The sequence below is a fragment of the Hippoglossus stenolepis genome, chromosome 22 (genome assembly GCF_022539355.2).
Source record: "Hippoglossus stenolepis isolate QCI-W04-F060 chromosome 22, HSTE1.2, whole genome shotgun sequence".
NCBI classification, from domain to species: domain Eukaryota; kingdom Metazoa; phylum Chordata; class Actinopteri; order Pleuronectiformes; family Pleuronectidae; genus Hippoglossus; species Hippoglossus stenolepis.
In genome coordinates this window covers 13160064-13176028 of record NC_061504.1, presented here as the reverse complement: position 1 = coordinate 13176028, position 15965 = coordinate 13160064, and the positions used below count along the sequence as shown (strand labels likewise).

At 44.1% G+C, this 15965-nt stretch overlaps 1 protein-coding gene across 2 annotated transcripts in view; it reads right to left on the bottom strand.

Moving 5' to 3' along the window:
• Positions 1-15965, bottom strand: part of snd1 (staphylococcal nuclease and tudor domain containing 1) — a 173006-nt gene that overhangs the window by 12201 nt on the left and 144840 nt on the right. For both annotated transcript variants that reach the window (XM_035146920.2, XM_035146922.2), the window contains 4 exons: positions 13062-13185; positions 10701-10770; positions 8298-8411; positions 4430-4633 (listed from right to left, as the gene is read on the bottom strand). In XM_035146920.2, coding sequence (XP_035002811.1) covers positions 4430-4633; positions 8298-8411; positions 10701-10770; positions 13062-13185 — 512 coding nt within the window. The remainder of the gene's footprint in view (positions 1-4429; positions 4634-8297; positions 8412-10700; positions 10771-13061; positions 13186-15965) is intronic.

Sequence of the window (15965 nt, the reverse complement as noted above, 5' to 3'; positions counted from 1 at the left end):
CCTAGAATCGATTTTCCACAGAAACAGAACCGTTCTCGAGATCTGTATCCGAGTATAAAAAGTTTGAGCGGCGACAAATAAGGAGGAAGACCAGACCAACACGGATGAGTAATGTGATGCGGGTGAGACTTATGAGAAAGGAAATATGGTCGGCGGTAAAAAACAAAACAAAAAAAAGTCTCAGGCTATAACTGAAACCAAAGTGACACAGTTACAAGCTCACAAAGGCTGAAATACTGTAGCTACTGTATATAAAGCCCCACGCTTCTGTTTCCAACCCTGATCTGGTGATAACGCACAGATATCACTCACTGATGGTAATCTAAATACCAAAGGCTCATAAACAACACACGCAGAAGGTCTACACATGATATGACAGATGTATGACGGATTAAACCTCGTATTATGACATTAGATCTGTCTGTCAGACGGTATCGGCGTGTTAGTGGTATTAACTGGGCGGTCATTTGGACGGCTGCAGCACCGTCGCATTATACAAAGACAGTGCAACTGTTACAAACCACATTGTTCTAATAATTCCGCAAATTTCTGTCGGTCTGGGGCTCACGTATCTCGAGAATCGTTCATTTTATCGGCTTCACACTTGGCATGTGACTTGTTGAAGGCCCAAGGAAGTGCGGTGTTGAATTTGGTACAAATAGGAGATGCGATACGTTAAATATTCATAAACTTTGAATAAAAAGGCAACCAGCGCTCTGTGGCAGCAGCGGCTGGGACTCGACCAAAGTCATCTCCACTGAACTTTTAATAAACAGGTGAACGGCTCTTTGTGCAGCAGCTGTAGCTTCGGGGTTCTGTGGACTGAGTCACGCAGCCGCTCTTTATTTTTCCGCGGCTCAACTACCGCAGGTCACTTTTACGGTTTCAGAAAGAAAAGCTGCAACCAGCGTCACCGCGGGCCGAACAAACAGCCCATTCCAAACAGGTGGATTCAGAACGGGCACTGCACTAGTCCTCCACGTTGAATTAAAACCTCCATAAACCTCAGAATGGCGGCACTAGTTTTGGTCGGGTGTTCCTTAAAAAATTGACGACCGAGTGCTTATGGGTGCTCTGATTTTATCTGTGATGTTACGGGTCATTTCCATACCACAGGACATCCTCCCTGTTGTACTTTAATCTCATGCTTTACTGTCCGTCCACACCTCTAGGTCGCTGTCAGTCTCCCCTCACTAAGTACAGTCTATCAATCATCATTTAGATTACTGTTTGTCCACCCACCTCCTACCTCCCCACTTCCCTGCCTTCCCTTTAATACCTCACTTCCCCTCAATGAGAGACCGGGCAGCTGGTGCGTGATCATCTTTTCGCCTACACTTTCACCATGAATCCTCTTCCTTTGCCATGATACTGATGGATGGCTGCAACAATAGCTATGTACTCCATATGGTGCGCGGAGTGGGCATCAGCCAGTGAAGGGTTTAAGGCTGAAATGCACTCGGGAAGAAAATAAATAAAAGCCCCAAATGGATGAATATCCCTCTCTGCTCTGCCTCTTCTGGGACAATGCCACTCTCAAAGACTGGTGTTAACCTTCAGTGCACTTATGACTGACTATTGATAGTCACTCAAGTGCCAGTGAACATTACAGCCCATCTGTTATGCAATGCTTAGCACTACAGATTACAATGACCATGTTCCAATCCCCTGGAATGGATAATGAATAAAGAATGGAGCCAAAATGGAGCAGATAGGAAGGACAAAAGTCACTTCTCGGAGAAGCCGATAGTCTGGATGAGTGAAAAAGAGAGGAAGGAGGAGCAGAAGAACTCAAGGTTGGATCCTCCACTGCGAAAAGCTCAAGGCAAACTTTCCATAAGATGAAAAGGAGTAGGGGCACAGATCCAGGGGTCAACAAAAGGTTGTATCTTTGAGCCTTTTTTGGCTTTATTGCCTTGGCAAGATAATGTTTTGTGTTGTCGCACTGGCAGCAGCTGCAGTGCTGCTCATAAATATTTGAGTCAGAAATGCACCTTGCAAACAAAAGACTTGAGGTCAACTCCAGGAGGGAACTGGAACAAAAGGCAGCAATACAGCAAATTAAAAGATTAAACCAAATCCATCCATGAGAGTGAACGTGGTAAATAATGACATCAGTTTTGGTAAAGAAACCACTTTCACAGTGAATTTCATTAAATTCATCTGCAAACTCTGTGTTTTCTCCAATGTGAGGTTTTAAAATATCTTGTTTTGTTGAGTTCAATTCCAAAAGATATTAAATGTGCTAGAAAAAGAAATGCAGCAAATTTGAAAAGCCGTAATCCGAGGAAGGATATTGAAAATGTCAGAAATAGCTGAATGTTGATTAATTTCCTGTCAATCAAGTGAACAATCCTCAAAATTTAGTCCATAATGAAGTTATTGTTTTAGCTCTCACACATTTAAGTACAGGAAAGATCGATGAAGCCAAAAGGAGGATGAAGTTCGGCAACATCACGATTATGATCAACAAAATATATCCCTCAGCTCCAATAACATCATACTGGGCCTTTCAGCTACTGGTCCACATATTCTATGGATCAGAAGCACATTTACAACATTTCATGGTTGGAAAAGCCGACTAATAAGACTCCAGCTTGCTTTTACCGAGCTGGGAATATGGAAGATCTCAGGATCGGACTTGACGGCTGGAATCAACAAGAAAATAACTGTGGAACTTCCTTCAGTTCACTCGCGTAGATGCATTGGCAACACGTCTGCAGCCGGCGAGGTCGAAGCAAAACACTGGAAAAAGATGCGGCTGAATACTAACGAGAAACCATTTGATCCAACAAAACCTAAATCTGTGTGCGGTCTATAAGCCTATTAGTCGTATGGCTGGGAGGTTTTAATCACTGTCTTTGTCTATAGGGTCCATTACCCAGAGACTGCATTACGATCCCTGGCTACTCTTTAGAGGTCAGAGGTCAAAACACTCTCACAACGATGTGATCACAGAGCTCTATTGACGGACGGGGCCCGGAGTGCTTTTATTGCTTCGGCACAAAACTTGTTACTTACACCTCTGTACACGTGTGAATAATTTGCATGTACAAATGTGCGACAGCGTCTCATTTATATAAATATACCTTTTGATTTGGTTGTAAATAATTACACTCTGGTGGACATATTTCTCCATCCCTTTTGTGCGTATGGATTTTTAAGCCAACAGCAGAGTGACTAATATTAGGGATGTGCGGCAGCAGTAATTGCAGGAGGAATAAATATCCTCCATTTTTCTTTATCTTTCATGTACAGAGTGGCTTTGAGTCGGCAAATTAGCATAATGAAGGGACAGCAAATGGTTTGACAAAATGGCCGCCATCGGGGGCAATATTGTTGTGTAAATTGTGTATTTTTTTGGTCCGTAGATCGACAAAGGCGCGGTGATCACATGACAAAACGTACTAATACAAGTTTGCACGTATGGATTCAAACACAGAGCTGGAAACGAGGAGGCAGTTGTATGCGAGCTTGGAGATGTGGTAATTATTGGAGTGTCAGAAAGCCACAGGCGGCAAATGGACCTTGTTACATCAAATAATAAAGAATGGGGGGGAGGCCCCGCTACGTGCTTTATGTTACACAGATCGAACAACAGCAGCACAAATACTTATCCATACCACTGTGAGCTGCAGAAGAACAAGCGAGCAGGAGGAAGTGAGGAGTTTAAGATGATTTAAAAGACAGAGCCGTCAGAGTAAAGGGCTCGGAAATCAATCTGAAATTTACAGAAACTGACGGAAATGACCTGTTCAATAAATTCAACCTTTCACAGTTAGACCTCCACCTCAAAAATGACATAAGAGGTTTTTCATATTTGTTTTGTCCTCTAGTGAAAAATCGACAAAGTTAAAAAGCCTAAAGTAACGGGAGCTCCTCTCTCCCACAGGAACATCAGCTTGACCATAACAACTTGATCATAAACGACTCCCCTCGCTAAATGCACTAACTTGGTGTATCTAATAAACTTGCAACTGAGTGTTGCTAATCAATCCAAAAATGTTCATTTGAAAATGTGGTGACTTTTTTCTCTCCACAGTCGCCAAGTGCTTGCTCGTTGTGGGACCTGTTGTGTTTCTCTATAACGTAAGATCTCAACCTCACAATGTAAAGTGCCTTGAGATGATGCATGTGGTGCACAATACAATTGAATTGAATTGAACTCCTAGTCAAGTCAGTCAAGGGACATTACAAACATGCACATTTGCATAATGCACACCTAGCAGCTAGTCCGGCACATCTGACCAATCACAACAGCTAGCCAATCAGAGCAGACTGGGCAGACAGCGTCACTGATTTGAACAGTCAGAGAGAAACAACACAAGAAGGCTCCACAGCAGCCCAGAATTCAGCTTTTGTCTCAAATTTAGATTTATCCAGCTGAACCCTCCCCATCAACTGCTGCCTCCTCTGTCTTTTCACTCACAATTTTCTGCAGGTACTTGTCCTTGCGGACGTCCACCATGACGTATCCCTCTTTGACCAGCCCGAGGCCGACGTCGTTCTTGGTGTCCCCGAACTGTATCGTGGCGTGTGAGCAGGTGGCCCCCGAGTACTCCACGTTCAACAGGCACTGGCTGTTCTGGATGTCCCGCACCACACAGTCCACCACGTCCGCACGGGCGTCCTCCTGGAAGAGAGACAGAGAGAAAGAGACGTTGATAAGGAGTGGGGATTAGGAAGGAAGAGGAGGAGGAGAGGAAATGGGGCATTAATAGATGGTGTGATCAGCAGAGGGGAAAAAAAGGGTGAGGAGATAATGGAATAGATGGAGAAGGGAGGGAAAGTGAGGAAAAAGAGGTGAAAGGGATAATTAGTGTGTTATCGCTGATGACTCCTGATGGGCAAACGCACACAAAGACACGCAATGCAGAGGCTGATGTAAAAAGCCACATATGCATGAACATGTTCGGATTTGATTTCGGGGGGGGGGAAGAGAAAGCGGTACTAAAGTGGTAGGGGTTCAATTTGCGTTATAATGTGGTCGCAATCAAACGTATCATTCACCAATCGGTAGTTTCACCAATTTCCTGATCACTGTAATCTGTGGAAATTACCTCCTCAGCCGGTTCAAGAGAGAAGAGATTCAAGTTGGGCTGAAGTTTCTAACGGCCTGAATCTCACCTGCCCTCCACCTCCTCCTCATCATCATGTCCCTTTCTTCTCGTTTCCTCTCATTCTTCAGTTAGTTACGTCTCTTATTCCTCACCCTCTTGAATGTGAAAGGCCAGCTTTTGATTGAACGCGTGTGCCGGGGGGGAGGTGGAGCGGCTGCGGTGCAAACCTGACCTCACATCCTCCGGCGGTCGGGGCAGAAAAAAAAAAAAAAAACTGAAAACAAAGGGAGCTGCATCTTCAAAGACAGGAAGACACTTAAAAACAAAGAAAAAATGGGTCCCTGGCCATCATACATCCCTCCTCTACACCATCCATCTCTTTGCTTCCCTTCTTTCTTGCCCTGGTCTTGTCTCCATGGCAACCCCCTTCGAGCTAGTCGCCCTTGGGTATGTGCGTGTGTGTGTGGGTGTGTGTGTGTGTGTGTGTGTGTGCGTGAGCATGTGTGGGCAGGGAAGCTTGTTCAAGGCACAATAAACGAAGGGTCTTTTTTTGTCCCTGCTCTCCCCCTGGTCAGCTTGTCACACGCGCTGCAGGGGAGCTCAGGGCAAGAGAGAGCGAGGCCGAGGAAGAGTTGGTGTGTGACACAGAGAGAGAGAGAGAGGGAGAGAAAGAGAGAGAGACCGCCGACACCGGAGGAGAGAGAAAAACACAGGGAAAGAGTATTACAGAACAAGGATGCGTCAACACTGGCGAGGGGGGGGCGGTTATACAAAATTAACGAGAGCCTTCCAGTGACCCCATCTTGTCGACGCATTAACAGCAGGCTGAGATATTTCCACTTTACTTACTGTGGCATGATTTTTTTTTTTTTACATTCAACACCTGAGCCAATTTAAACCCAAGCTTCAGTAATGAAACTTTATTGCCATGTATACTTTGATTCTTTCTTAGAGGAATATAAAAAGATATTTTTTCTACAGAACCTTTTCAAAAGCCAATGCATCCATCTTTCACTTTCCCTTCACACAAAGCACCCGCTTAAGAAGTGTATAAAGGACATGCACATTACAAGTGTATATGGATATGTGAAGACGAGTGTGAGGGAGCTGGTACAGAGAGAATCAATACCCAGACCTTAAAGAGAAAATGTTGATGGCAGCGAGTTATAAGTGTTGAAAATGCACAAATATAAATTGTAGGGAAAGTTGTGTAACCTTGAGGAAACCGTTTAATTGAGGTTGTATCTTTTGTGGTTGGACTTTTTTTTTTATTTGGCATTTTTTAGGATTTACTCTGTTGTTTGTCTTTTTTACAAGTGCTCTCCAGACATTAACTACTTTCTTTAATTAGCTGACGAGGCATCCTTGAAGTGTCCGGGTGTCCGGAGAGGAGGCGGCTTCACAGGAGTTCACAACATCCAGGATAAAACTGGACTTGAAATGTGCTGGCGTCTGTTGCTACAGTGAGATGACACGAGCTCTGTAGCTTGGGCTAAGTTACAAGTTCACATTTCAGTTTTGTTTTCCTACAAAACAGAACAATGTCACTTTTTGAGGCATCTCACGAAACTGCACTAGAAAGCAGCAGATTTTTGTTGTTGCTGCGAAAAAGAAGGATTTTAAGGCTAGACTGTGAAGCTGTGTGGCTTCATAGTGGAGACAGACATATGTGCAGGGCATCGCCTGGCAGGTTGAGCGACAGAGACACAACCACCTGTCCTGTGTGCGGCAGCAAAGGTGCAGTGCAAGTGGGGCAGCGTGGAGTCGGCATGAATGACACGGTGAAACCGTCCAGACAGAACAGACGACAAACACATGACAGGAAAACCAAGAGGAAACAAAAAGAAGAGGAAAAGGGTGAGACAGATGCAGAGTGACAGAGGAAGAGTGAGAGGGAGAGGTGTGTGTGTGTGGGCTGTAAAGTGTAGGTGATGCCTCTGTCCCCCGGGTTGGACCAACAGATGGGCCACTTCCTTTAGGAGACACTGACTCATGAGACAGGTGATAGCATGCACACAGGGATTACAAGTGTGTGTACAGACACACACTAACACACACAGCTTCTACCAAGCCACTGAACTGAGAGAAGCTTTGAGTGTCGAGTAAGAAGCCGATGGGTCCAAATTCTGTTCTACATTTATATCCTAAATAATTCGGAAACATAAGCATTGCTGCATTAAAAAAAAACATTTAGCATATGTAGTCATGATGCAGCTAATCCCATGACAGTTGTCCTAGTAACACTTTGAAGCTAAAAACAACCTAATAACAGATGCTGGGGTTTGAAACATTTCAGGAGAGACGAGACAAAAATAAGACTTAACATCAACAGCAAAACACATTACAGCCTCTAAAATTAAGTCAAATTAGCACCGTGATCATAAATGACTGTGCAAGCCAAATGTATTAGCGAGGTGTACCTAATAAACTGGCAACCATGTGCTGCTATCACTCCAAAAATCTTTATTTTAATTGTATTTAATTAATTCTAGGGACATATTGTACAAATCTGCATAGTGCAACAAATATCCTTAAAACTACCAAACTAGCCAGAGGTTATTCCGGCACAGAAGAGGCACCAAAAAAAATAAAAACATGTTTGTATCTGCACCAAATATTCTGGAAGCTGCCGGCTCAGGACGCTTCCAATGAGTTGACCCCCCTGACACACTCAAAACGCAGGCGGAGACAAACACACACCGGGGGTTAGGTAAACACACACGCTGATGTAAACAAGAAGATTAGGGCTGCAGGAAGAAAAAAACAAAAAAACAATAACTGCTTCTCAACTATCAGATGGACATTTGAGCACAAACACAGCAAGTACCTGGAAACTCTGGATCTCTCTAAAGAAACTTTGGGACTCTTGGTCGCTGCAGAAATATCGAATCAATACAGAGATAAAGTTAAAGCTTCTCTGATACCATCTCAATTATTCTGGAGTAAATCAATGGCTTCGTGTTCAATGCCCTGTCGGCTTTGTACCACATACATTATGGATGAGCACTATTGCTCGGAATGAAAAAAAAAACTCGAGCCTTTTCCGTCGGCCGCAAACTTATCACCTCGTGCGATAAGTGAAACTCAGAACACTTTTTATGTCTTGCCAGGAAAGTCGACTTTCAAAAGCTGGCAGAAAATGAGCCTGAAGAAGTTGATATCTGGAAGTTAATTTTGAAGCTTTTCAGCGGCGACACATATTAAGAGATATGCGTGCGTGAGCGTCCGTGCACTTACGTCCTGTGGGACCTGGATGAAGGCGAAGGCATACTCGGTGGCCTGTGCTGGCAGGGTCCTGGTGCTGAAGGCGGGGGGCATGACAGCTAGACGGGTGGACGACACCACTTCTCTCTGAGGGAGGATGAGCAGAGGACAGAAATCAGACCCAATATAGAACAGCTTTCAAGGCAGCCTGCATGATGTTGATCTCCGCAATCAAACAGACACACTGACATTTGTTTTGACTACGGCTGTAATACTATGTGCAAACACCGCGGCTACTAAAGCTCCTAAAGTCTCTGTTCATGGTTTGAAATATTTACTCTCCGTAAAATGATCAGATTTTGGAGGGCGAGGCTTTTGAGAGCATGAAGCGAAAGCTCGACGGTAATTTGTGTATTTGTTTGAGATGAAGACGGCTTCAAAGCAAACACGACACACTTCCATCTCATGCTACAACTACAGCAACACAAGTTACAGGAGATGTAGGGAGAAAAGCTCAGGCGTGTTCATAATGATACAGACACATGAAACAGAAAAATGCAACAAGCTCGTTGGAAGCTTGTGAGGAAATTTTTGTCTCTAAGTGAAGAACATTTTCAAAACACAACTCAACACAGATTCACGCTGGAACTCGTCCTGTTCCCTCTAATGTACGTTTCTACGTTTCCTTCAATCCAGAATCGGCTCCACATTACACACGTTTACTTTCGCAATGTGAAGGAAGGACAGATACCGTTTTTGTAGTTGTAGCTTTAGGGCTGCATGCTTGTATATGTCACCTTACCACTCATTTCACAGCTGTTTCTACAGCAGCGCTGAGACCCCTCTCTCTCTGAGCCATCTGCTCTGGAGCTCAGCGACAAGCAAAAGGTGAAGAATGAGTAAAGATGACAATAGACGTTGGGTTAAACGTCGCCAGACTCGTCAAAGGCAACATTACTTGCCAGTGTCGTTATTGTGTATTCGAATAAAATTATGATTGAAGTGTTAGAGGTAGGGTAAGGATTCAGTGTAGAGACGCTGCTCTAAATGGGCCAGGGGAACCCGGGGCAGACCTCGCCGAAGGGACTGTAAATCCCAGTAATACCAGTTCAACTGTGTAAAGATTCTATTAATGTCTTATCTTAAGATTAATATGTTAACTTGCATTTCCAACCTCATATGTGGATGTATTGTGCAATGACTGCATTTGTGTGTTTTTGCTGAAAAGCTTTTTATCATCGACTATTTGAAATGACCCTGATTCTGACCCCAAGTTCAGAATCTAAACAAAAATGCAAATTTCAGTAAATGAAACATACAAATTGAAGCGTTAAAGCTAATGCGTCCCGACAGGAATAAGCCGGAGTGAGTAATGGTCAATCGCTGATCACCACAGGGAGAACACGCTGGTGGAAAGTCAGACAAATATAGCCCTTAGAAATGGGGAGTTAATTTAATGACCCCCATATCTTAGGTTAATGTGTTCATTGGACTGTACAGTCTAGACAGAGAATACCCTCAACATTTATTATGGATTAGAAGGTTAAGATTTATTGACGCCATATTAGAGTTTGACAGCACTGTAAATGTGGCCTTTAAAAATGAAAGGCAAAAGTGCTCTGCTGTGTTTGCTAATGATCATATAATAATTCAGGTACCGCGCTGTACCTGTGACTAATAGCTCATGACACAGCAGCATGAAATCAAGGCCAGAATGACTCAATCCAAGAAGACACAAAACTACATAGGCCGAGGTGGATAGCAGCCTGTGTGTGTGTGTGTGCGCGCGCCAGGTTGGCCTCGGAGAATCACACTTTCAGCAACATGCCAGGATGCATCGCGTCTGCCAGCCAAACCTCGAGCTGTCCCCCACTCCGAGGTCAGTCACACACTGTGCCGCTCCACTGCATTATGGGAAATCTCCCGCGGGCCAGGGGTTGGCTGCATGAGCCACTTGGTGATGCAAGCATGTGTACGCACGTGGGCAGGGACGCAGACAATAACGCACTCACACAAGGAACGAGAGAGTGCCTTCATCATCACAGAGTATGAGAAAAAAAAAAAAGAGACTGAGATAGAATGGGGGGGGTTTCTGCTTTTGTCACCGGTACAAAAAGAAATAAAAATGATATACTCAGTTGTACCATTTGCTTCAGTAGTAAACAAAGGAAAACAAATACGCCTGCGTCTTATTTGTCCTGAAAACTCCAGCTGAAAGGCTACATTAAGGCTGCTTTGAACATGGAGATACGCAAACAACTGGTGTCTGGGTGGATGCAAGAAACACAAAAGAAATCCCCTTTCAGACACTAGGTTCCCTCCGGCTGTGGGTTCTGAGCATCGCCCGATACAACTGTTTTGTTTGCCTTAACGATGATAGTGCAACATTCAGTGGCTTTGTCACACGGTCAAATATTCGGTCACAGAGATACTTACGTTGCCATAGTCGATGTAGAAGACGTGCACCTTCGCCGGCGACTCAACTTTCTCCACTCGGGCTCTGTACCTGCAGCAGCAATAGAATAATTGAAAGGGAGAGAGGAAGACGGAGAGAGAGAGAGAGAGAGAGAGAGAGAGAGAGAGAGAGAGAGAGAGAGAGAGAGAGAGTAGAGCGGAGGGAGCAAGAGATGAAGACAGAGGGCACAAGAGGAAAAGGAGATGAGTAAATGATTCCGTGCTTATTTCCCTGGGGGAAGGTGTTGGAGGATCTGTCTGTTGTGATCGGAGGAGAGGAGCAGGCGAGGATGAGCGGGCCGGGGGAGTGAGGGGGGGGACACCGGGCGGACGAGGTGGGGGGGCTCTATCAGGACATCAGGACGGGCTGTGAAATTGCACAGAGGCCTCTTTGCAATAAAGGACAGAAATTTAAGGCTATTTTTGTCTTGTAGAAAAATAACTTTAGAGCATTAGTGTTAATGATAAGATGATAAGGGCACATTGAAGATGAAGTTGATTTTATTGACCAACACATTATTGACCAAATTAAGGAAAAGCAATAGTACGTTTTTGAAGTAAAGACTGTATATAAAGATGGACGACGCGTCTCCACGTCCGTTCACTATCCAGGAATGAAGCTTAAGTATCCCGGTTACGAACACGCCATCTTGCGTATTTGGATCACAGCGTCAAAACAAACTTTTGACTGATCTCGAGACAAACTTAGCTGTAAATGTTTCAGCCCATTTTATAGCCTCAAATAACCAATTAAAACCAAACTCACAGGAAATACACAAATCTGTGTGATAAGAACTAGCGTGTGTTTCGTTTGGCCCATGTCCCATCCACTAACATGGAGCTGGCAGGATGTATGATCTGTAACGCAGCCAACTCCCAGGAGGGCAATCAAGATGTTTTGGCTTCACTGTTTTTGGGGGAGCCGTCATGTCGACTATCTTTATACACAGTCTGTGATCGGAGCTGAATCCTCGTAATGAATTCATACAGAAGCTGCAGAAGAGAATGTCTTCCTCAGTCTCTTCATCTGACCACCACTGACAAAGACAAACTGGCAGCAAAGCAAGGACAGCGGGAGAGAAGAGCCACACGGGCGAAGAGAGACAACAGAACAAAGTTATAAACGATAAACGGGAAGACTAGCTTCAGATGCAGGGAGGAAGAGTGAGAGACGGAGCGAGCGACTGACGAACACAGTTTTCTCCTCCTCTCGATTCACTCCGACTCTGCGGTGTTCTGAAAGGCCTTGAAAGGCAACGGATTTCTAATTAGCCCCCTAATGAAACAAGCCGACATTCCACATGCGTCACAGAATACAAAGATATGGACACAATGTGAACATGAACTTAATTAGCTCACTGAATTATATGGAGCTGTTTTATTTTTTTAAAAGACAGAAATTTCAGACATTTGCCACAGGGTGCAGGATTATTGTTCTGTCTTTACAAACAATAGCTTAAAGGGAGTGATGGGTTTTTCACAACTTATTGTGGAGGCTGGAGCGAGAGAATAACTTTCGCTTGGCCCCCAATACCCCGGAGAGGAAGAGAGAAGGAAGAGAGAAGGAAGAGAGAAGAACACCTGCTTCAGGGAACTTTCTTTTTTCATCATCACTTTTGTGATCTTTTTTCGTCGTCACCTTCCTGACATAGACACTCTCCCTCCCTCCCTCGATCACTGTGACTTCTATCTGTCCCCATGACCATCTGTAAACTTCCAGCATCCGGTGCAGAGACAAGATGAAGAGGTGTGTGTGTGTGTGTGTGTGTGTGTGTGTGTGTGTGTGTGTGTGTGTGTGTGTGTGTGTGTGTGTGTTACTGTCAAGCGGCTGCTGATTCTACAGGGCCAGAGCAGTGGCAGTGAGCTAATTACACCCTGAGGGTGTTTGCAGTTAACACATCACAGGCTTAAACAGAAACAAGGTAAAAAGGGAAGTGTCGACGGAGAGAAGAAAATAAAACAAACGTACAGATTGTCGCTGGACAAACTGTTTAAAATAACTTACTTAAGTTCGAGTCGGGCAGTTTGGGATAATGATAAATCAAACATTTGCAGGTAAGGAAGCTGTGATAGATTTTTTCTGTCCAGTGTTAATGATACTTGAATTCAGGGTATTTGCTGAAACACCGATTTATAGGAAAACATGGTACAATGTCGATTCAGAGTTAGAACTCCTTCATAACTCATTGTAAATTGACGTGGAAGAAGAAACCGTATTTAAGGTGGATCTGTCACCTCTGACCCTACAGGATAGATCAGTTAGTTCTATATAGAACGGATAAGGCACTCGTTTTAGTTTCAGTGTGTGTTGTCAATGGGTTGAGTATCAAAGTGTTTGCTCACCATTCGCCATCAGCGAACTTGGCTATGCAGTGGTCCCCTCGGCGCGGGGCGTAGGATCCTTCCACTGGAGGCTGGGCGGCGATCTCTGCTCTCATGGTCTCCATCAGACCTTCCAACTGGCCTCCTGAAACAGACACAGCGACAGCATGAGTGACAACTTCGACGCAGAGACACTTCAATTTACAGTCCCCCCCCCCTACCTTGACACGGATACGTCTGCTGCTTTGCCTTTATTACTATTTAATCTAATTTAAAACATGTTTTCCTACTCCCCACAGAGAGGACGTCGGAAATATTGGGTCGCAGATTTCATTAAATTCTCTCGGCTACGGAGGTGCAGGCGTTTTCATTTGGTTTGCATGTTGGCCTGACTGAGTGATTGACAGAGAGCAGGTCCTGGAGCAACAGCAGAAAATGAAAACCATTGTATCCAACCTCCGCAGACCTGAATAAATTCATCAGTACAAGAGAAATAAAGTCGGATGATACTTCGCAGAGCTTTTTGTGCACACACACACACAAACTGAGGATGTTTCTGGAGGTCGTCTGTAGCTAAATCTTCTCGTAATCACGTCTCTTTTGTTATTAAGAAAAATTAGATTTATTACTTTATTGCACGATGCAGCTTAGTTTGATACAAGATGCTGAGGTTGAAGTTAAATTGCATCACTCCCTTAATTCATAGGGACAAGCACAAAAAATACCAATTCATCTTGGTAGATTACAAAGCTTTTCAGTCAAAAGATTTATGTTTGGATGTGGAGGAAAGACACTCATTTAAATCTCAAACGCTACAACTCCATTGTTATGCCACATGGTGTCTGCTCCAAACCCACGTTAACCTCAACTGCCCTTTAGAATCCAAAAAGACAGCGGAAATACCCAGAAGAAAAATAATCGGTGGTTTTTGTGACTCTTGGCACTTCACCACCACGTAGTTAAAGCTGGTTTGACCCTGTTGGAGAAATACAGATTTGAGTAAAGCAAGCCTGCTCTCCCGATGGGCCTTTATGGTCCATCAAACCATTACATCATGAGGGGCAGACCGATTATGGTGGATTCAGGAGATTGTGGCTGTCGATATAGTTGCAGGAGGAAAAAGCAGATAGTGAGCGAGGGCTGTGCGGTTTCAATGACTGTGGTAAATGGAGGCCTAATTGACACCCATCAATTGCAATTGGGAGGCTGATTGCGAGCGCTACTATGTATATGCATCTCCGAGAGAGTCACCTGCTGCTGTTTGTGCAACATATACAGTCGATATGTTTGTGCTCTCTGCGTGTGTGTGTGCACAATCAATCAAAGCGGCTGATTTAGTAAAATGGCCCAGATGAAATTCAATGGCTGCACATTTCAAGCCTATTTTACATCGATTCAGCTGCTAAAGGGTGTTTGCAGGCATGAAGGCCAGGATCCTCCCGATACTGTTTTCCTTTGTAAAAGATCTTAAAATAGGTAATGATAGAAAAGGTTTTTAAAAAACTAAATGAAATAAGATCCAGGGTCCAACTTAACCAAAGAGTGAGTTGGTTTCAAAAGCTTAACAGAGAACTTTGAAATTGAAAATGAAATTTGAACATGTGCAAACATTAAGACAATGCTGTGTCCTTCCCACACGGCAGAATATATTCTATCAAATCTCTAAAGCCGCTTTAAGGCATGTGTTGAAGTCTGGATATTTTCCTGAAATATTCTGGAGGGGCTGTACCTGGGAATGCAAATGTCTGACTCAGCTGCTGCAGAGAAATTTTCAGGACATTTTCAGAAAAAAAGTGGGACCATGTGACAATACAGCAGGAAAATGAAAAAATACACAGCCTGCAAGTGCGCGTCGATGTAATTTTCAAACACGTGATGGACACGAATCTGCAAAAATACAAATATGTCATGAAGAAAAAAAGATGTCATACGTGTAGTAGATGCTGACAAAATACGTCAACTTGAAAAGACGAGATTCGAGGGCCTTTTGGTGATAAGAACAAACTGTGCCTCTCAACAGAATTTACGTCATGAATGTCCTAACTCCTGCTGCTCTGCCCAGTCGCAAATTTTCAGGACAATTTCCAGAGTTCTTAAAGAAAGCTTAAAACAAGATAGAAGAAAAAGGCTCTTTACTGATGTGGACTTGTGTTTTTATCACAGCTCAGGTAAACACATTCTGTTGATTTCATGTGCACACGGACACAGTCTGTGTGTAATACGACTTCTGCTTACTTTACACGTTACTGTGAAACAGCTTGAGGGAAGGCAGCACACACACACCTTACCCCTGCACTGCTGCTATGAGTCGTCATTAACGCCTTATATTATTTATGCTGGTAAATATAATACAAAGATATATAAATAATGAGCTTGTTTTCCCAGGGTTGTCTGTGCTGAGACAGCCAGGCAGCTGCCAACCAGCCGTGTGCGGGAAATCTTCATTAGCGTGATGTCAAACTAAGAGTGGGGGAAAAAAGTGTGGAGGGAAAACTGGGAGCTCAGTTTGATTGTGGAGGGGGTCAGGGCAGGAGGGGAGGGGGGAGGAGGGGGGGGGTGTCCAAACACCTCATTGGCCACCTACTGCTTCACCAACTGCTGATGAATGCAGTGTGGGGAATAGGAGTATAAACACACACACCAAACAGACAGATCCTCAGCATTTTGTAGAGAAAGCAGTTTTTGGAAAAACATTGTCGGATGAATTGCCTGCATCTCATAAACACACACGCACGCCCTCAGAGGTGGTGTGGTGACATCATAGCGCCCCAGCTTTTGCCACGGTTGCGTTGGGGCTGCAGCCGGCCACTTTCCTTGATTTATTAATCTAATTAAAAAAGGTTAGTGTGCGTCTTCCCTCCCTCTTCAAGTGCACCAGTGTATATTTATGCGTGTACATTTACACAAGACATATATTTATATCTC